The sequence below is a fragment of the Paramisgurnus dabryanus genome, chromosome 6, assembly GCF_030506205.2.
Source record: "Paramisgurnus dabryanus chromosome 6, PD_genome_1.1, whole genome shotgun sequence".
Taxonomy (NCBI): Eukaryota; Metazoa; Chordata; class Actinopteri; order Cypriniformes; family Cobitidae; genus Paramisgurnus; species Paramisgurnus dabryanus.
The window spans coordinates 48,379,448-48,401,598 of record NC_133342.1 but is presented as its reverse complement, the minus strand read 5'-3'; the positions used below and the strand labels follow the sequence as shown (position 1 = coordinate 48,401,598).

General features: G+C 39.1%; 1 protein-coding gene across 2 annotated transcripts in view; it reads right to left on the bottom strand.

The window, feature by feature from the left end:
* Nucleotides 1-2,980: 2,980 nt before the first annotated feature.
* LOC135758081 (dynamin-3) overlaps nucleotides 2,981-22,151 on the bottom strand; it is a 53,886-nt gene continuing 34,715 nt past the window's right edge. For both annotated transcript variants that reach the window (XM_065272928.2, XM_065272927.2), the window contains exons 11-21: nucleotides 18,675-18,813; nucleotides 18,104-18,190; nucleotides 17,784-17,854; nucleotides 17,614-17,665; nucleotides 8,802-8,915; nucleotides 5,725-5,834; nucleotides 5,186-5,297; nucleotides 4,590-4,754; nucleotides 4,068-4,306; nucleotides 3,709-3,882; nucleotides 2,981-3,364 (exon numbers count right to left, since the gene is read on the bottom strand). In XM_065272928.2, coding sequence (XP_065129000.1) covers nucleotides 3,322-3,364; nucleotides 3,709-3,882; nucleotides 4,068-4,306; nucleotides 4,590-4,754; nucleotides 5,186-5,297; nucleotides 5,725-5,834; nucleotides 8,802-8,915; nucleotides 17,614-17,665; nucleotides 17,784-17,854; nucleotides 18,104-18,190; nucleotides 18,675-18,813 — 1,306 coding nt within the window. In that variant the 3' untranslated portion in view covers nucleotides 2,981-3,321. The remainder of the gene's footprint in view (nucleotides 3,365-3,708; nucleotides 3,883-4,067; nucleotides 4,307-4,589; nucleotides 4,755-5,185; nucleotides 5,298-5,724; nucleotides 5,835-8,801; nucleotides 8,916-17,613; nucleotides 17,666-17,783; nucleotides 17,855-18,103; nucleotides 18,191-18,674; nucleotides 18,814-22,151) is intronic.

Genomic DNA, 22,151 nt, shown 5'->3' with positions numbered 1-22,151 from the left:
ATGCTGTTACACAAAACCACCGCTGAGGGCGCCGCTGCTCATTCACCCACCAGGCCCTGCACATAGACGTAATAAACACATAGACGAGACATTGCTCACTGTATCATACGTCAACTGCGCCGCCGCATTGGTAAACGCATAAAAGTGCAGGGAAATAATGCGGAACTACACAAAAACCTTTTTGATTTCACAACCGATTTCAAATAGTTATTACATACGTGGAGTACACATATTTTTCGTAGTCAATTATTCTGAAGACGTCCTTAAAGGGATAGTTCACCTAAAAATGAAAATAATTTTATCATTTACTCACTCTCATGTTGTTACAAAACTATACATTTCTTTGTTTTAATGAAAACAAAGGAAGATATTTTGAGTAATGTTTGTAACCAAACCATTCGTGGACCACATTCACTTCCATAGTAGGAAAAAAGAATACTAGTAGCTGCCCGCACGGTTTGGTTAAAAACATTTATTAAAATATATTTCTTTTGTGTTCATCAGAACAACACATTTATGCGGGTTTGTAACAACATGAGAGTGATTAAATGATGACAGAATTTTCTTTATGTTTTTGGGTAAACTATCTAACATCTTGTGTCTGTTATTCATGGAAAGCCACTAGATGTCACTCTGTTAATAGAATGCCTGTGCTAATAATGAAGCACAGACAAGGGAAAAGTATCTTATTTAAACATTTTAGCAAAACACAAGGTAAGGTAATATAAAGTTAAAGGCTTTAGGTTGAAATGTCTTCTTTTATTTTAAGTCTTAACAGCTCGTTCACACAAACCAAACAGTGACACTGTGAAAATCTGCTTTCTAGCTTTAAAAACAATAAAATTATACATATTTTCCAAAACAGACGATTACTAAAATAGCATTATGAATCAACTTACAACTACAGTATTTATCTCATTTTATATACCTCAAATTATACCATGGGTCGATTGAATGCTGTATTCTGATTGGCTGAGAAATGATTTACTTGTGTTGATAATTTTTCTGTAAACCGCACACCTGATCTGTTAAATGTCGTAGAAATAACCACCAGAGCAATGTTTGTGGTAACCCTGATACAAGAGGAATAATTGACTTTGGTCCTTTGAATTTTTTGAAAACCCGCGGCGTGAATGGTTTAAGTATGTAAAGTGCGTGTCAGACACTAGGGTTATGTGTATTGTCAGTTTATGCACATTGTATTTGTGTGTTGTTGTGACCTAGATGAGGATCAGATCACATTTTATGGCATATCACTGAAGAAAACCACTGCATTCCTACCTGTTCGTGGCCACTGTAATTCAAATATAGTTTCTAAAGAGACAAACAGTTGTTTTCACCGTGTGGTGGTGTAACAAAAGCCGTCATAAATGTGTGATAATAATATATCTCAGCTTGGTTACTCTTCTATGTAATGAGGGCCGACAAATTGCATCTATATTTTAATATATATATCTCAAGTGAAAGGCAGGTATGAGATTGTGGACCCTTATGTTTTGAGCCATATCTAAAATAAATGCAAAAGAAAATGTAAAGCTGACAGGAATCATTGAATGTATATTATATTGTTGTAATGTCATAAATGTTATCATACACCTTCAGATAAAAAGATTTTTTAAGATGATGAAAACAGGTTTTGGGTCAGTGAGCCTAACTACTTTGCGTATTGTACTTAGTGTATAATGAATAATAATAACTATAATTACATATCAAATCATTTATTGAAAATATAAATATAATAAATATGTACTGTAAAGTGCCTAATAATTAATTACACATCATTGAATATTGAGTAAATCTTAACATGTCTCTTTTGGGTTATAACTAAAGATTACACAACACTGCAGATGCTCTTCTTTAATCTTTAATACATTTCATATACGTGGTGGAGGAATACAGTACATCAAGATATACATATCTATTGTGAAACACACTGTATGACTGATGTTTGTCTGAAAATAAAGTTTTAAATCAAATCTAACAGAGTACACATTTTACAGCATTTATTGAACCTAAACTGAAGCGTTGCTGTCTAATCCTTTTATTAATTTCATATGAAGAAACTCACCAGCATCAGAAATCATCCGCTTCATTCAACTCAACTGGTAAGGATTAGATGATCCGGTTTTAAACTGTTTTAAATGCCAATCTCTTCAGTAATATTAACAGATAAAGGAAACACTTTGAAAGATCAAATGATCAACATCAAATCTTAGGGGCACTTACAGATGTTACACCACCTAATGCAAACTCACTCACACACACTTAACTTACTATTTAACATACCAGACATCTGGTTTAAGATGTGGATTAACTGTCATGAACTAGTATTACTAGGCAGTTAGCACATTTACATGTCCTGTAGTGTTTACAGATAACAGCAGCTAAAGGTTTACGGTATATTCATGTTTACTGAATGAGAAGTGTTTATATCCTGTGTTTACTGTAAATCACACATGCAAAACAACGCTTATTATTTAATATTCACAACAAGTCAAATAAATAAAGAACTGTAAAAGAATACAAACATTATTTACCTCGCATTAAAAACACTGAGTGCTATAAGAGAAACACTTACCACATAATAATATTCATCTTTTTTAATTACATTTACCTTTTATTTTAGCCATACGCACGCACGCACGCACGCACGCACGCACGCACGCACGCACACACACACACACACACACACACACACACACACACCCACACACACACACACACACACACACACACACACACACACACATTCTGGTTTCCATGTTTTGTGGGGACATTCCATAGACGTAATGCATTTTATACCATACAAACTGTATATTCTATTCCCCTTACCTGCCCCATTCCCTAACCTCAACCATCACAAAAAACTTTCTTGTACCTTAGATTTTCAATAAACATCATCTTGTTTGATTTATAAGCTTGTTTCCTCATGGGGACATCAAAATTGGTCCCCACAACGTGATAATTACCAGGTACACACACACACACACACACACACACACACACACACACACACACACACACACACACACACACACACACACACACACACACACAGCACTATAGTATCATGTGGACACACAAGTATAAAGACTCAGTAAACACATGCATCACTGCAGTACTGCCACACAAAGCACAACATCAGCACGGCCTGCAGACTGTGACACAGACAAAAGCAACACAAAACAAACACACAACACAATAAAGTAAGAATACATCATCTAACAAATACAGAAGATATGAGTAGGACAGGTGAGGACATGCAGGAGCTTAACTTTGAACTTTGGTACAGGACAGATGTTTAGTTTATTAGAGAAGAGTTTAGGGAGGGACTTGTCTGGTTGGAGAAGGTGGAGGTCGACGGCTACATTTAAAAAATACAAGTGTGGTTAATGACATCAGATGTGTTGAAGAGAAAGAGTTGGAACGGGGTAAGAGACAAAAAAGACAAAATTAGTAATTAGCTAACAGTAAAATACATTTGTGAGCTTTATCTTCGTTTGTTCATGCACATCTTAGTGACACATTATTTCTACATCATTTAGAATAAATAAATGAATGATTTGACTTCATCATCTTCATCATCATCATATTAGAGTCTGTTACAGCACATGCACATGCAACCGGACTGAATGATTCATGCATGTGTGAACCTGTCTTAAAAACCATAGAGTATATAAAAGACAATAGTGTTAGGTAAGAGCTCACCTGGGTATGTTAGGAGGCGCCCTGTTGGGTCGATTGGGTATCTGTGGACTGTCAGCGGTGTTATTTAAGGGTCCTAACGGTCCAGGACGAGATGGAGGTGGAGGAGCTCCTCTTCCGGCCGGCCTTTGGCCTGCAGACATCCTTCGAGGGGCAGTGGGACTGGGTGGAGGAGATCTGGCAGGACAAGAAGAAATGAGGAATAGAGAGAGAGAGGACAGATCATCTATGGTTTTTAACCTTAAACAATCTGCTTGATGTCAATAAATCACAGACCATCCTGTCATCTGTTCCAGAAATCCCACAGCCAGTATCAATGAACCCAGTGTTTCTGTCCTATTGTCGGTTGAAGTGTGAGTTACCTGCGAGATCCACCCTGTCCAGCCTGAAGCCACGAGCTATCTACAGGAGGTGGAAGTGGAGTGGAGATGGTAGTGGTGGAGATATCTCCAATGATAGCCAGAGCTTCCTTCAGGGCGTGATGCGTACGTAACACTTCTTCTCTGCGCTGGACCTGCTCCTGAGATTCATCCATCAGAGCGTTCTGATCTCCAGCCGAATACAACTGAGCCAGAAGCTCTGCGTTAATGAAGTCCTTCACCTTTAAAAGAGATCATCCACACGTCATCAGGTATCGTACAACGCTGAGCTGAACATGAGAACCTATTGAAACGTTTGGCTGGACACTAAAGAAAAGCAATTCACCAACGTTCACTGCCGTCGCTGAAGACAAAGTAAAGTCTCCACACACAGGACAGGGATTGCATGTCATTACAATATTATAAATATAATATGAACAGCCTGTACATTTACTGAATTAATGCCTAATCGCTGTCCATGCAATTCTTAACCAACTAACATAGACATGTCTTTAAAAAACTTACATTATTAATCATGAGGTGCATAATGGTTTTGGGCATGAGGTCACGGATGCATTTGCTGACAATGGCCATGTAGGAGTCCACCAGGTTACGGATGGTCTCCACTTTTCTCTCCAGCTGAGGATCCATTGAGAAGTTCTCAGATGGACCTGAACTTTCACTCTCCACCTGACCAAACACAGAGATGAACAGATCAGAAGTGTGACGACGAGTATAATGTAAATGGAAGAAAAACTCTTATCATGTCAATTAACTTAACAGTTTAACTCTCTACACTAGTGTTCACATCTGTTGCTAAGTAACTAGGTGCTCACGTCACGTGAGCTTTAAACTACAGGTTCAGAAACATTAAGAAAGCATTGTCATTGCTGTATCCCTTCTAGACACAATCCCAGAACCTGCGGCGTTCATTCACACAGCCCAAACCAACAGCGCTCTGATGATCTGAGGAGAATTGGGTGTAAAACATCCTCAATAACCTGCTGCTTTATAACTAGAGTTGACTCATATACAGTAACATCACACACCTGTACGTATAATATTGGTTTGTCATATAAATTTCTTCTAAATGATATTTAGGAACAGTGTCATTTACTCACAGCGGCCCTTTCTGGATAGACGCCTGCACGTAAGAGTGATGCTCTCCAGCTCTCCACCTCCTCCAGACTGTCACACGCCAGCTCCAAAAAACGATTGTCCTTAAAAACATTTCTGGAAGGAAGATAAAACATTAAAGGCGGGGTGCATGATTTTTGAAAAACGCTTCGGGAAAGGGAGTCGGGCTGAGTACCAAAACACACTTGTAGCCAATCGGGGCGTGTCTACTAAACAACATCGTTTCCTGGGCTTGTGTATGTGTGATGCGGGTCTATCAAAAGAAGGTCCAGATTCTATTGGGGTAGGGGCGTGTTTGTTTAAGTGATTTCAAATGTCAACATTGCCTTTCAGAGAGTACATTGGCACCCTGCCTTTAACAATAACATCTCATCTGTGTGTACACCAACCTGTAACACTCTAGTTAATAAACATTTGAAATACTGACGATTGAATAAATCCATTTTTATGTATGTGTGTATTTATTTATGAACTATAACATAGTTATAATAGTGCGTCACATATATTACATCTCCATGCTTACCGCTGCTCTGTGTTGAAAATGGCAAACATGTGTTTGCTGGACATAAAGCTTTTCTCCACATCTCTCACTTTTAGGTTGTCCAACGGCAACATGTACTTCTTCTCTTTCTCCTGTATGATTCAGAAGACAAACAAGACTACAGTAAATAATTGAGGTGAATAATTCAATTTCAGTGCAGCATTTTGAGGAATGCAAGATACATTTGTGAGGTTGAGGGAAATTAGAAATTAGAAAACAAAATGCATATTACGAAAAAAGAAAACATGTAAGAATAGGCAGAAGAGAGTTGGGCTGAGCCAGCAGCTGCTTCTGGACATGACGTAATGCTCAGATCTCATTGGTCGAGCTGTTTATTCATTGGCCGAAAGAGGGTAAATTCGACAAAGTGGTTAAAAAAAACCCTTCGCTTCATTTGTAGCACAAATAACCGGCGACAATGTAAAAATTTGAGCGTGTTAAAATGTGAAACCTTTGTAATAAACATATGCCGTCATTGTGAAAAGAGCTAAAGGAAACAAGATGAGGTTAAATGAACATTTTTGAAATGAAGGGACACATTTTTAACTCATTCCCCGCCAGCCATTTTTTGGAAAAGTAACAAAAGTTTCAAAAAATGCCTTCCAGGAAAATTTTCTTCTAAAAATAAATAAACAAACAAATATATAAAATGAAAGAACAGATCCTCTGCTTTCAAACAAACAACAACCAACCAACAAAAAAAAAAAACGTTTCATCCGATCTATATTTTTCTCTGCTTATAAACTCTTAAATATGGGTATTTTTCTTCAAAAAATGAAGGAATTTGTTAGAGATCAGATTCAGAATGATTAAAAATTAGTAATTAATGTTTTTTAATAAATTGGGTATCTAGTGGATAATTGCGGTATTGCAGATTAACATAAAAATTCATCAGGAACACTTTTTTATGCAATGTTTTCTCTTAAATGTCCCATTCTTTCTGTGTTTTTGAAGCTTTGATTGTGTTTAAAGAGCACAATATAATGTGTTCACACAAAAACTCGGTATTTTTCACACAATTTACTTATCTCTATAGCACTGTTTTCACTGTCGTCAAAATGGGCTGATGTCTTCCTTAAGATGCTGGTGGCTTTGCTAAAGGATGGGACATTGATGAGAAAATATCACTTAAAACTTGTCTTTACCTTCTATCCTAATCAAACTATTTATCCTAGTTATATAAATAGATTGTTTAGCTTGCTCAACCCAAAAAAAATACAGCTGATTTTCATCCTCTGATTCATACTATACTTAGAACCAAGAATAAATGTTTCAGAAGAAAAAATCTCCCCAAAATGTACACAAAGAAAACTCAAACCTTACACAAAAAAGGTCTCTTATTTTACAAAAAAGGCACTCCTTAAAGGCGCTCTAAGCGAATTCACACGTTTTAGGCCATAAAACATTTTTTGTTACATAGAACAAACATCTCCTCACTATCTGCTAGCTGCCTGTCCACTGAACACACTGCTTTTTATTTTTTAGGGTTAATGACATTTACAAAGGCAGTAAATATCACCTGAATGTTTCATCAGTAGACTTGGAAAGGGATCCATGTTGTTAGGTTTGGCTTTGCCACTGTAATAATTATTCAATAAATGATTCTCTTCTTCAGTTAATCTTTGTTTTTAAAAACCAAGCACTCTTTCAAGCTGCTGTACAGACTAAAATGTTAGCCCATTGACTGAGCATCATTTAAACCAGAAACAGCAACTTTCAACATATTATGCAGCTTCGATGTTTTAGTGAAAAACAGACACTGAAACAAACACAGTCAGGTCAAACCTTGCTCCATGAACAAGGGGCTCCTCTAGGAGTCACTATAATGAAGATGTCAACAAGGAGAAGCCACCTGGTAATTTGGAAAAGCTTATGGAAAAATAACTTTCTATAAGCTATAGCCTTACTTTAACCAGTTAACCTTGACAGAGAACAGGGGCTAAAATGATCAATAGTGTCTTTTAAAACATCAACATATTTTTGCATAACTCTTTCCCGTTATGAGAAAACATTTTTCTGCTAATGACTCTTTCCGGATGAGTTTTTATGGTAATCTGTAATTGTGGTGTTATCCACCGGTGTTACCAAATTTATAAAAAACTAAAGCAAAAACTAATTTTACCAATTTTAAACTCCTTGTATGTTTTGATTATCGTTCTGAATCTGATATGTAACAAAATTATTTTACAAAAATGCAATTATTTCAGCTTTTTTCTCAAAATATGGTATTTTTGAAGAAACCGACCCATATTTAGAAAGAAAAAGTTTATATGGCTTAATAAACAAAAGAACTACAAGGAACTACAAACATGAAAGACTACATGCTACAGTGTTTGTATTCTGATATTCTGGTCTTTAGACATACTGCATAGCAATAACAGTTTTTTTAATAAATGTCTGAATATCTTCCCTAACCAGTGGTGATACAGAGATCATGTTTTACACATATGAGTTCCTATTTCGTTAGACATATATCTACAAAAGTGAAATGGGTTGTGAAAATGAAGTTAAATTGGCAAAAAGGTGCACTGAACAAACTAAGGTCTTTCAGGCAGGGCCGGCGCTACCTTTAGGCAGAGTAGGCAAATGCCTAGGGCCTCATGCTTGGAAGAGGGGCTTCCATAACTGCTAAGTCCATGTGCGCTGGTTTGACAATCACTACTGACAGCAATAAATAAAGTTTTAAGGTGAGCTCAACTTTATGTGGCGTTAACTGTTTTTAATAAATTTGACTGCCTTAAAATATTTAACACATGTGGTTTTACATAATTTCTAATTAAATTTTAGCATAAAGTTAATCAATTTGTTGATCAAACTTAATAAAATGGAAAAGTAATGGGGAAAAACATGTTTAATAACTGTAGTGCTTATATGATTTCTTACGCAGTAGAACAACACGTTCTAACATTCTGAAAATTAGAGGGCTGTGAGGGGCCTCCAACATAAATTTTGCCTAGGGCCTCCAAATATCTAGAACCGGCCTTGCTTTCAGGTTTTGTAAAGGTTATTTTTAAAGGATTGTCTTTTCCAGAACAAACATCTCTGTCAAACAGTCTCACCTCATCATCTTTGAACCAGGACAAGCTCTCAGCGCTCAGCACAAACCAGTACTCCTTTGCTCCACCTTTCATGATACTGATGTTGTTGATGGTTAACCAGCCCTTTCGAATCACCTAAAGAACCAAAATACAACACATCACATGACCAAAACAAACAGAGACCTGATCTGCTTGAATTTGATTATAAATTATTGGATTAGCTAAAGTTAAGTCTGGTGATTACCAATTCTTAATTTATAATGATACGGTATAAAGTTTAGTGTGAAGAATGATAGACTTCATGCTTTAAGCTTTTAAATATAAAAACATGCCAATTTTACAGAAACACTCCTAATTACATTCTTATTTACATTTATTACACTGCCCTCAAAATGCTTGATTCTGATTGGCCAGTTATGACATTTGCAGATTTGTTATTCCCAGATAACAACCACTGAAAATTAATAACACACGGCTGCAAACCGGTACAGTTTAATTTTTCAAAAAATGAAATATTAATATGTGTTTCAATAACATATATGACCAAATAGTGTGTTCATGACATTTGAATGTCTCGTCTTATATTTAAACCAAAAGTAAACAAGTTTTCCTTGCAGAAGGTCTGTATTATTTTTTAAAGTGACAATTTGTAGTTCCCTTTCAGTCGGTCACTACGACGTCACGTCAGTTTCTGCTACTGAGAAGCTACTTTATGCTATGGTTTGACCGCAACACCCGAGGGTGGGGCCCCTCTTTCCGAGAGTTTGACCCGGAGATGGTGGCCATGCTCGCTCGAGCGGCGGAGACCGTAGGGTTAGAGTGGGTTAACCCCCCTCAGCCAGAGCCGTCCCGCCTGGATGATTGGTTCTTCGGAGCTGCCCGGGCTTCACAGCCCTCTCCACCAGTACCTTTCTTCCCCGAGGTGCACGAGGAGCTGTCACGGACTTGGAAGTCGCCGTACTCTACCCAGTTACGGCCGATTCAGCCCTCCCCCCTCACCTCCCTCACCAACGGAGCCGCTAAGGGTTACACGGGGATCCTTCCTGTGGAACGGGGGGTCGCGATGTAGCTGTGTTCGGCCACCGCTGCCTCTTGGAAGGACCGCCCAACCCTTCCCTCTCGGGCTTGTAGACAGTCGTCCGGTTTAACGGGCGCTGCCCATCAGGCTTGTGGAGAGGCGGCTTCGGCTCTGCATGCAATGGCTTTTCTGCAGGTCCATCAAGCGAAGGCCTTACGGGATCTGCACGAGGGAGGACACGACTCACCCGTCCTCTCGGAGCTCCGGGCTGCCACTGATTTGGCTCTCCGCGCAACGAAGGTGACGGCGCAGGCGATTGGTTGTGCGATGTCTACACTCGTGGTCCAAGAACGCCACCTATGGTTGTGTCTGGCTGACATGGCGGAAGCGGACAAGAAGTTCCTGGACGCTCCAGTGTCACAGACCGGCCTATTCGGCGAGTCGGTGGAGTCATTTGCTCAGCAGTTCACCGCCGCTCAGAAGCAGACTGAAGCGATCTCCAAGATCATGCCCCGGCGCAAGAGGCCTGCCTCTCGTCCACCAGCACCGGCTTCCCAGTCTTCTCCTCGCCGTGGGCGCCCTGCGGCAGCTGCCTCTGCCCCCCCCAGGACGTCATCAAGGCATCGGAGGGGGAACAGCCGTCTGGGCAGCCTGCCCGCTCGACCCGCTTCCCGTGGCAAACGGGGATCTAAGCGGCCCTGAGACGGGCGACCTGGAATCGGATGGGATCACTCTTCGGGAGACGGTGAACGCACCGCTCCTTTCCCCGGAGGAGGGCTGGGTGGAAAATCTTTGGTTTCGTTTTGTTTCTGTTCCGCCGGCTTCTCAGCCGGCAACCACAAAACCACAAAGAGGCTACATCCTTCGCGCCCTCCCTCTATTCCTCCTTGGGACCTGTCCATGGTGCTGCAAGCCCTGCAGGGACCTCTGTTCGAGCGTTTGCAGTCTGTGAGTCTGAAGTTTTTATCAATGAAAACTCTGACCCCTGCTAGCATTGGCCTCTGTTAAGAGGGTAGGTGACCTTCATGCATTCTCCATCGACGATTCGTGCCTTCAGTTTGGTCCTGATGTCTCGAGCGTAACACTGAGACCCAGACCAGGCTACGTGCCCAAAGTTCCTTCAGAGAGGAAGACCCAACCATGGCTTTATTATGTCCCGTACGCGCACTGCGCCTCTACGTGGATCGCACGCAAAGCCTTAGGACCTCAGATCAGCTCTTTGTTTGTTTCGGTGGTCAGCAGAGAGGGAAAGCTGTCACTAAGCAGGGGATGTCTCATTGGATAGTTGATACTATCGCCCTTGCTTATAATCTGCAGGGCATTCCTTGTCCATTTAAATTGAGAGCTCACTCTACTAGAAGTGTTGCCTCATCTTGGGCACTCGCTCGTGGTTTCTCGCTAACAGACATCTGCAGAGCTGCTGGTTGGGCGACACCTAATATGTTCATTAGATTTTAGTGTTCGTGTCGAGCCTGTCTCCTCTAGTGCCCTTTCCTCGTTAGGGGAAGCACAGAGAACAGGCTCGCAGGTCGGCTTGCAGCCTCCTACTGACGCTACACAATAACTGTCAGTATGGAAGGCCATCAGGACAAAAATGTGTAATGATTTGATTTGTTTTCCTCCGCTGCCTTGGCAGCCTGATGTTGCGGAGCATCCGCTGCCAGCCTTTCACCAGCTGCATCCTCGCGAACCTATGTGTTTGGCTCGGGCTTCCACAATGCGTCCCACCGGGTTCCTTTGTGAGTATTTTTCCGTGGGGTTAATCCTACTAGCCCACGTTTCCCTCAGCAGAGCACTGCTTTGCTTACACAGCCACGGCTGTCATTTATACCTCAACTACCGTTGACTTTCGCCCACCAATAGCCCTTAACGGAGCGGTGGCTTCCGCAGCATTCCTATACCGCTCAAATAGGGCACTTCCCAGTCACTGGCACTACTGTGGGGTTAAAGGAACATCTAGTGCCCGGCCTTCTGCCTTAAAACCTAATTCTCCTTATCCTTAAGTGGAACCGGAGGGCTTTACGCAGACACTGGAAGAGGTCAGCCCTCAGTGGCGTTTTGGTAGGGACGTCGTAGTGACAGACTGAAAGGGAATGTCTCGGTTACGTATGTAACCCTCGTTCCCTGAAGGAAGGGAACGGAGACGTCACGTGCCCGTCGCCACAGGGCTGCTCCCTGCTGTTTATCGGCCGGTCACACTTTCCGGCTTTCTCAGCGAAAAAGAAGCTAATTTCCATATTTGCACCTGCTGCTTATATACGCACCTGGCGGGGCGGCGCCAGCATTATGCAAATATCAATGCCAAGTTCATTGATGTTTTAGTAGTATTCGAAGCAGATTGGTCCCTCTAAGCGAGTTCCCAATTCGTCGGTCACGACGTGACGTCTCCGTTCCCTTCCTTCAGGGAACGAGGGTTACATACGTAACAGAGACGTTTTTCAACCTTCATAATATATTTTCAAGACCCTTGTGATGGTACATCAACTTAAAATAGGTTGAATGACATGTCCACCATAGCCTGACAGGGTCTGTATCGCTTTTACTCGTACTTTTAAACTTGGGGATTCGGGTAGTAACCCAAGCACAAAACAAAAAACTACAAAAATCTGCTTTACGGCATACGTCACTTCCTCCACTTCCTCAAATTCAGACGTGAGAGCGCAACTATTTATTTTCCTGATGTTTTTATCATGGCCGAAGCAGCAACTAAGAAAAAGAAACCCAAAGTTTTGTTGGAGGAGACCAGAAAGAGAAAATGGGAGAGTGACAGAATAAAAGAGAAGCCCCTGTCTGCAGCCTGCAGATTTGCGCGGGTATGCACCTGGGACGGGGCTGCACCTGGGACGGGGCTGCACGTGCAGGCCCTTCCACACTGTCATGGCGTCGATTTTAGCAAGTTTTAATTTCCAATGTTTATCGCTGCATGGTGAGTACAAGCTACTTTAGTTTAGTCTGATGTTAAAATGAAGTGGCGTACAAATAAGATCGTGTCACATGATATCACACAAATAACTAGGACTGCGTGCACGTGTGTGCAATTTGGTGGGATTATGGTTAAAACAAGGCAAAACTGAACCAAAAGAAGAAATATAGGATTTAAGAGTTAATAGTAACATAAAACAAAGTTATATTCTAGGACTTTTTTCTATGAATACATTTTAAAATGTAAACTATTTTGTAAACTTATTATGTTATTGATAAGTATACATTTATTTATTGATCAGGAAACCATTTCAGTGTTCATTGAGCTTTCTGACAGCAGGGGCCTTTGATTTTACAGAGGTAAGTGAAATAGCATATGCAATAGAAACCCCTCATATTATTAAAAGTAAACTAACTCGGTATTCATTTTTTACTTCATGCCTTCCATCAGTGTCTGCTGCTTTTGGAGAATTCCCCCTTTGATGTTTGTTTGTTTGTTTGTTTTCTTCTTTTTCTTAATACATACTGTTCATTGAAGCTTCAATTACCAAATGCTTAAATGTAGCATTTTAAAAAATAAATGTTTTTAACTATAGATAAATTCATTACATGTATCAATCTAAACAAGTGGATTTCAATTATGGTCCTAAGGGATGTCATTAAGAACAAACTGTCTTTATGAGACTTTATATTTTTAACTTTTGAAGGTCAGAGATGCTGAAAGAGCAACTCCAGTAAAAGAGGAGCGTAGAGAGCAGGTATTGGTTCCCATTTCAAATCTTGAACCTAAATAACAGGGGTTTAAAAATGATGCTACTCTTGTTCTTAGTCTCCAATTTAGAGGTGATGAAAACCCCCGGCCTGTTGATTATTTGACCAAGGTAAGTGCATTATGAACTCCTTTCAATCTATCAGTTACACTTTTAATAAGTTGTATGTAAAGTTACATTTTAGACTGACTGTTTGCTACTTTAAACAGATGCCACCTGACCTTACATCCTCTGGCAGATCCTGATGGGATTCGTTACAGAGACGACGATGTGGCTTTATGGTGACTTTCACAAGAATACAAGTGGTACATTTGGGTTTATTAATATGACAACAGGATTCAATGTTAATCTGTGACAATAAATAAGTAAACTTAACCTAATGTTGGGAGACACCTCCCTTAGAGATGTTGACCAATCACCCACTGTATGTATATTAGGTTACACCCCTGGGCTTACAAGAACCAATCAGTATATCATATCACAATGCTTTGTTCTCTGAATATTTAAGAAAAATGTGGCACAGCATCATGTATTTTTATTTTATGTTGAGGAATCTGTAAATAGATCTTCATCTCCTTACCAGGTATGCAATGGATTTTCATTTGATTTTCGTATTTGAATTGGAATGTAAATTGGCTTCTGAATTATGTTTTACCTACCTGGTTAATAAATTGTTACGTTTGCATTCATTCTAATTTGCTCTGTATTATTGACTCTTCTAAGTTACTATTAAGTATTACGATATCCTTTTTTACCATAAATCTTTGATCTGGGTTAATTCATGTTAATTAGATTCTGCCTCTTAACTATGTTGGTGGGCAGTCGCATGGACTATCAGAGTGGTAGTTTTATTATCCATTTTATAATTACTTTATTCTATAGTCGTATGATTTAACTATAGGCAGCTAGAAGGAGCTAAGCTAAACCTTTGGTTATAATTCATTAAGTGGTGTAAGTGACTGTGGGAGCTATATGGATACTATTAAATGAGAGCATGTAAACATGAAGCGGTATCGTTAAATTTCTTTAGCCATAACCTCTAGTTTTTGTATGGTCATAATAATTATTTAACCTTAACTAACTTGTTTTGTAATCGCATTTGGTAATCATAATACATTTTGTTATAATCACGTTGTTAGGTAGTCCTATGATTTAACTATATGCATCTAGAAGGAGCTAGACTGAACCTCGGATTATGGTTTAAGTTTCATATTTAATTGGTGATTTTTGAGAGCTACATGGGGACCTTTTAACAAGAAATTGACTTTGTTAAATTGCTTTAGCTACAACCTCTAGTACGGTCGAGTCTGTGTTCAGTACCCACACAACGGCCGGTGTGGACTGATATGACATTGGTAATCGAATGAATGAGTTCAATGTAAACATGAGTAAATAGAATGATCAAACGTTTATCCAAATTCCATAATTACATCAATTTGATTCATATTACAATATGTCTTTATCTTCTTGGAGTCAGATGAAGCTACCCAAGTTGCGTAACGTTAAAACGTCATTGATAAGCACCGGAAAAGACGATCCTTCTGCCATGATGTTTGGATTCCTCCGTTGGGCCAAACGGATGGATATATATTTTATTTTTCCCCTTACAAGCATGCATACTATGGGATACAGAGATTGACAATGTACTGTATGTAGTTTAACTTCAAACTACTTTATAGGCATAAATGTTTAGTAATAGCCTATATAAAGCACAAAAATAAACAACAACTATTAGAGGAGTGATTAAAATAAGAAATATATAAGGTGCCATTAATGTTTACAGTCATTTTGTAATTTACACAGTGAAGTGCAACATAATGTGAAAAACTTTTAAAATCTACACAGATATCACACAATACTCTGTAATTCCTTATAAGTTCACCTTAGATCAGCCATAGTTGAAACTATGTGCTCTACTCCATTTTTGCTGTGTTCATTATTACTTTATAGTTTTCTTTAATACTGAATCGTTTTATTAAAGGGGACAGAGAATGAAAAACCATTTTTACCTTGTCTTTGTTGAATAATGGTAGTCTACCCGCATTCACGAACATACAAAAAGTGCTAAACATGCTAAACATCTCAGTCTCATAGAAATTCCTCTTTTAGAAATGTCAGCCAGAAAACGGACCAGTCTGAAAAACTAATGCTTATGACATCACAGGCATCTTACTGCCCCTCCACTTTAAAATAATTGGCTACATTTTTTAAGTGGCAGCAAAGTCAGCCAATCAGTAATGAGATTTTAAGTTAAGCCAGTAGGGGGAGCCAAATAGGTGCAAAACCACTTGTTTAAAATCTCCCACCTTAATAGAGCTATCTGAGAGAGGTTTTTAGGAAGCTTCTAAGGCATTACAGACCCAAACAAAAAAAAATTTGTCTACATGCCACATCACAGAAGCAGGGATAAATACCCCGTTCAATCATTCTATGTCACCTTTAAAGTATTATTTCATAACGTCAGCGCGATATGGCGCATGTTTTAAAGATCGCACTGTTTTCAACCGCATTTTCTGTTTACCGTGGCGTCAACGTCATTACTGTGCTACTAACCAATGATACGCTTTATGGGGGGGCTGCGCATTTAGCTCCACCCTAGGGTCATCCATGCCCCGATCTGCAGGCTGCAGTCAGGTGTACTTAGAATAAAAAGAAGGACGAGGATCAATATTGGGCCAGCGATCGTTCGCTGGCGTGAACTAAAGAAGGAGGAGGGGTTTCTGACCGATGCTGACTTGGCCCTCATGCTTTTGTACTAGTAAGTAATGTTATAATGCTTGCATATATAAGTCCTGTCTGGCGTCCAAACACTATGCCACTGTGGCACCGTGGTAACCTCATGGACGTACGACACGGTTGATCCAGGTTTGATTCCCATTTAAGGCAATTTTTTTAAAAATCTAAACTTTAACCAAGCGACAACCATTACAACTGGCTGAAAAAAAATAAAACCCATGAAATTATATTATATGACACATGACATGCTGGAAGGCACACTTTGTGACCTAAAGAGTTGTCTTCTTTTCCTTTGCGACAGTGCTGCGGCGCTTGTGGCCTCTAGGGGCGCTAGACGTGAAAAATACATGTCTAGCACCCCCTAGTGGCCAAAAAGTTCCATTGTGTGCCTTTAATAAGCAATTCAAATATTTCAAATCAATATTTATTATCCTTATTACTTTACCAATGAGGTAAATAATTTAAATGTTGTACCATCAAACCTAACAGAGTGTTCAAATGACCGTGGAAATCTTTTTGGTTTTAACAATGCTGCATACAGTCAAACAATAAAACGCGGCATGAACCCAACCAATCAGTATGTTCAGGGCCCAAGTCCAACCCCCGAACTTCCTGAAATTTAAAAAAGTACTACCAACGCTAACAGGAACTTCCTGAGGGGCATTTTTTACCCAGAACTTTATTTAGATCCTGGTTCCAGAGATTTAATGTCACCAGTGACCAGAATCCTGCAGGGTTATATTATTATACTGCTGCGTCTTATATTGTATCACTTCACCGCTTACGTGTTATAAGAGAATGGGTACTTGGGGAAATGCTTTGCTTTTTCAATCATAAAAGTAAATTTTTACTATGGTAGGTCTGCAACAATGTCAGGTTTTTGTGATATAAAATAAGCAATTGCATCTAAAAACATCGTTTGTTGGAGTATCTGAGTTTGCTGGTTCAAGACCAGCAAGATTTAATGGCTTTAATTGCGCAGCATGAGTCTGGTGTCTCACAAAGTTCAATTTTTTAAGGAAACTTCATCATGTTTATGGGTAATGTCTCCAGCGTGTATGGCAGCAACTGGCACCTGTCAAATCATGCCTGTTAGGGCAAAGTCAGGGGACATACAGTAGCAATGCGCACCACTTAAAACTTGACAAGAATTATTTCACTTCTCACTTCTTTGTCTTAAGGAAGCCTTGTGTGTTTGTCTGGCAAGAAAATTTGTGTTAGTTTGGCCATAATTGAGCAACTTTATGAGTGATATATAACCTAGTTTACTAATGTATTAACTTTGTCAATATTTGTGACCACATTATTTGATTAACATGACAAATTATTAGTGTTGAGTGTGACATATGCATGGAAGACCTGAACCTACAGTTCAGTACTGACTAACCTGGTTACCAGCAGAAGTGTTCTTGTTTGCCTGGCTGCTTCGCTGCTGAGCACTGAGAGAGAGAGAGATATGATCATACCATTTCATTCACTATTCAATCAAAACTTTATAATCTGACTATTTTGTGTAAATGAAATATTCAATGATTTCTTCTCAATTGTTGCACCTACTTTGCAAAGCCAATGAAGTCCTCATGATTGGTGTTGATGTACGCGAGCTGAACATCAATAAGCAGCAAAACCTGCCGAAATGTACAAATGCATCTGTAAGTGGTTGCAATCAATTTATTTAAGCTACATTTAAACAAAAAAGATTAGTAAAGTAAAATAAAATATCAAACTTAAAATGTAGCTTAAATACATTGATTGCAACCACTTACCTTAAAAAAATTGATTAAATTCAATGAATCATTGTTTTCAGTGTGAATGACTCTATTACATAGCAAGTAACATGTTTTCTGTACGCTGAATAAATCCACTGTATGTCATACCTGATCTTTGGCACGGCTCTCTCTGTCACGGATGTGAGAAGTAACAATTCGCTCTGTTTCCTCTCGCAGTTGTGGGAAAGAATCCAGCTGAGGATAAAAAATCTGATTCATTAGGTTTACACAAATTGTTTGTTTAATTGTTTGAACATAAATTAGGGGAATTGTACATACAAGTAAATATAAAGTTCACTCGACTTATTATGATGAATTTCAATTTCACCTACAAAAAATTAATTCATTTGTGTTGAGCCAACTAATATAACGTTCTTCTGTTTGATTTTTGTATGTGTAATGAACGAATGGTGGTGTCAGGAATCGGCAGTGAGTTTACTGCATCTGCATGAACATTTGCACATGATTGACTCGTCGAGTGAAGCTGCATACATGATAAAAAGGTAAGAAGACACTAAATCTGAACCTACGTGAAACACTCTCACTTCACCACTGTGGTCAGAAACAAAAAAAATTACTGAATGGTGTATTAAGGTCTAAGACACAACTTGAAAGATTTATGACATCAAATCAGCCTGAAATCTATCAGTGTAAACAGATGGCACAGGTTTAACTTTACCTTATTAGAGCACTGACGGACGGTGTTGATCAGCTCTTGAACCACCAGGTCAATACATTTAATACATGGCTCCTTCAACTTTACAACCTGTTTCTTCACTATCGCCTCAAAGGCCATGTCTGGAGTAAATAAACCTGTCCTGCAAAACAGATGAAAACAGATTCAGAGTGTTTTTAGAGCGTTTTCATATCACTCAACCACACATACAATCAGATTTGGCTTTCTACATGACTTGGCAAACTACTTGAACAATTGAAGACACCTTGGTTATCACTATAACCACTGTTCCCTGACTGAGGGAACAAGATGTTGTTTCAATGACGAGACGCTTTGGGTTTACCCTACAGAATCAATCATCTCTGATCTTTAGAAAAAGCTGAAGAAAATGTATGTCTGGGCATAAAAGAGGGATGGTGCGAAACACTTTTTCAGATTTAAGCTGTAGAGCCAAACTGAGTTTCAACCCCATCAGCGGTTGGTTCAGCACTGTGGCAAGAGGGACACAACATCTTATTTCCTCCATCAAAGAACAGACATTAAAGTCATAACAGAGACATTTTCTATCCTGATTGTTTTTACTTATTACTCTTTCTTACACTCACTCGATGTTGTGTCGATGAAGTGATACTATTGGTCCCTATACTAAACGCCACATCTCTGTGGATCTTCCTCACGGGAAGAACACCAGCTTCTGTAAAAATGCCACTTCAGCACATACAACCGTCTAGTAGTGGTTGTCCTGGCCAGAGTAATGGATATTCCCACAAAGGGTAACAGTCCAGCAAGGTTTGATTGTGCCCTGCCCCTGAATGAGAAAGTCTTGGCTCAGGGGAAACCAGGTCTGGTTGGGTCAATATGGGGCAACTAAATGGACATACTCCTGCTCCTCCTTGACCTTGCACAGTATCTGTGTGATGAGGCTCACTATGTGTGGCCTGCAAAGATCTCATTGTCTGCTGACTCCAAAGAAGGAGGCAATGAGCAAGTTCACCTTAGCAATCTAGAGTACCACATGCTTTCCCTGAATCAACTGTAAGCATGACTGTCAGAAACTTAAGGCAACTGATATGTCAACACTGATGGGACCAGAGATTTTGTGCCCATGGACTGAATGTGCGATGCCCGCCTCAAGACCCCGCCCTGTAGCCAGGGTTGAAGTGCCTCATATGCATCAATCCAAAGAAAACCCCTGCTGCCGAGGATGCCATATGCCTCAGGAGTCTTTAAAACGGTTGAGTTATTTTTAGTCATTGCAAATGGCTTACTTCCTGAGTGGAGTCAAAGTGGCCTCCATGGCCTTCGTGAAGATGTGGGGCGTGTCATGGAAAATTTTATATTTACTTATTTCTACTGTTTTATGATTTAAGCAATTATCAATGTTTATTAAGAGTTTTATGGTATAATCTGCATAAGTTAACTAAGCTACATTTTTTTTCTTTCTTGACCTTAGTTTTAGTTAGCTACGTGACATTGTGATGGAAATCTTACGCGTTTGACTTAATCTTAGGTACAGAGTGTACAGACTGTGAATAAAACATGATGTGAAAATGTCTAGCAGCTAAGTATAAAGTTTGAGTGCAGAGTTGGAAGTGCCTCTTTCAAGGTATTAAAATTATCAGTGTTCTAGTACTTGAGACTCGGTCTTGGACTCGGTCTCTAGAGACCATATTTTATTGGTCTTGGTCTTGTCATGGACTCGTGAGCATTTTGACTTGGTCTCGACTCATACTCAAATACATTTGGAATCGGACTTATTCTCGAGTCCACACGAGTCCCTTTTAAAATATATATTACTGTTTATTTAAACTGATGTAAGATTGACAAAAACAGTGGTTTGACTTTGATTTTTACCTCAGGGCAGTGCAATAAAACGCACCCGTCTAGTGAGATTTAAGCATTAGATAAGCCGCTGGTACCCAAACTGACGGTGGCACTAGAACATAGAGCGGAACTATACATAATTCAGTAAACGAGTCAGCACAATATTGTTAATTTAGCCTACATATATTTCTGTATTATATATATTTTATTCTTATATCTTAGAAGAGAAATTATTATGTGGTTGGTGATAATCATTTACACAATACCATAATAACATTTATTTACATTTTCAAACATACAGTAAAGTCTTAGGCTACCATGCCACAGTTAGATTTGTTGTTTTTGCAATGTTATAATGATCATATATAATTGTTTCTCAGTCCCTTTAATAGAATACATCCAGAAAATACAGGAAATGTGTATATAGTAATTAAAAACTGTATAAAAATAAAAAAACGAAGTGTCAAAAAACTGCAGGATCTCTTAAACGTAAATAAAATTAAATCCTAATTTCTAATTTTAAAGATATTAGTCTTTTTACTTCATTCTGCTCAAAATTGCTCAAGATGTGTTTCGTGCCAAAAGAGGTCACACTAAACACAGACCATGCCTAAAGAAGACATTTAGTCCTCAAAATTAAAAAAAAATTGTACATATTTCCTGTATTTTCTGTTTGTATCTTAATAAAATAAATTGAAAAATAAATATGGATGGACATTAAAACTTCTAAAACAACAAGTCTGGTGTTGGTGGCGTAAGACTTTTGCACAGTACTGTCAATTATCTGTGCAATTATCTTTATTTAACTAAAATATTATTTTGTTTCACAAATAATACATTTATTTTGTAAATTGGTATAATGTGGTTTGTGTTACAATGGATCTATGTATATTGTAGGGATATATCTATGTATAGAGATGCTCTATAGAGATGCACGATTTTTGGGGCCGATCACTGATTACCGATCACCAGGATCATGATCTGCCGATCAGTGCCGATCACAGAATGGTACTGTATACTGTAGCTTTAAGACGTGGGAGAGATCATTCTCTTCACGTGCACTGATGACTGGCTGCTGTTTATGCGTGCGGCGGGTGTCCGCAAACAAGAGCAGCTGTGAGGAAAATGGAAGTTTAAACCTTCAAAACTTTAAAACGAATGCAAGTAATAAACTTTCGGCACGAGGATGCAATTGTCCGCGATAGATATGTGTTGTATACGCTGTTCATTTGTAGCAGAGATGTGTGTGTTGCGTGTCCTCATAGAAAATACGCATATCTATGTAAAGGCAGAGAGGGAAATCCAAATCTGCACGTCACACATGAGCAATGGGTTACAAAATGCTCGCACTGTGTAAAATGGTCTCTAATTGCAGCCGCATCAGGAACGCTATGATAACAAAAGTAAACAGAAAAATCGGCTCATGAGATCGGCAAATTTAGCGAGTGCCGATCGCGTCATTTAATGCCGTTATCGGCCGATTACGATCACTATCTATGTATATTGAGTGGATTTTAAAATCTCAAACCCAACTTTATGTGGTCTCAGTCTTGACTTGGACTCAACCCTCTCTGGACTCTGTCTTGACTCGGACTCGAATGAGCTGGTCTCGAATACATCATTGAAAATTATTCAAACTGTATTGGGTTCTGACTA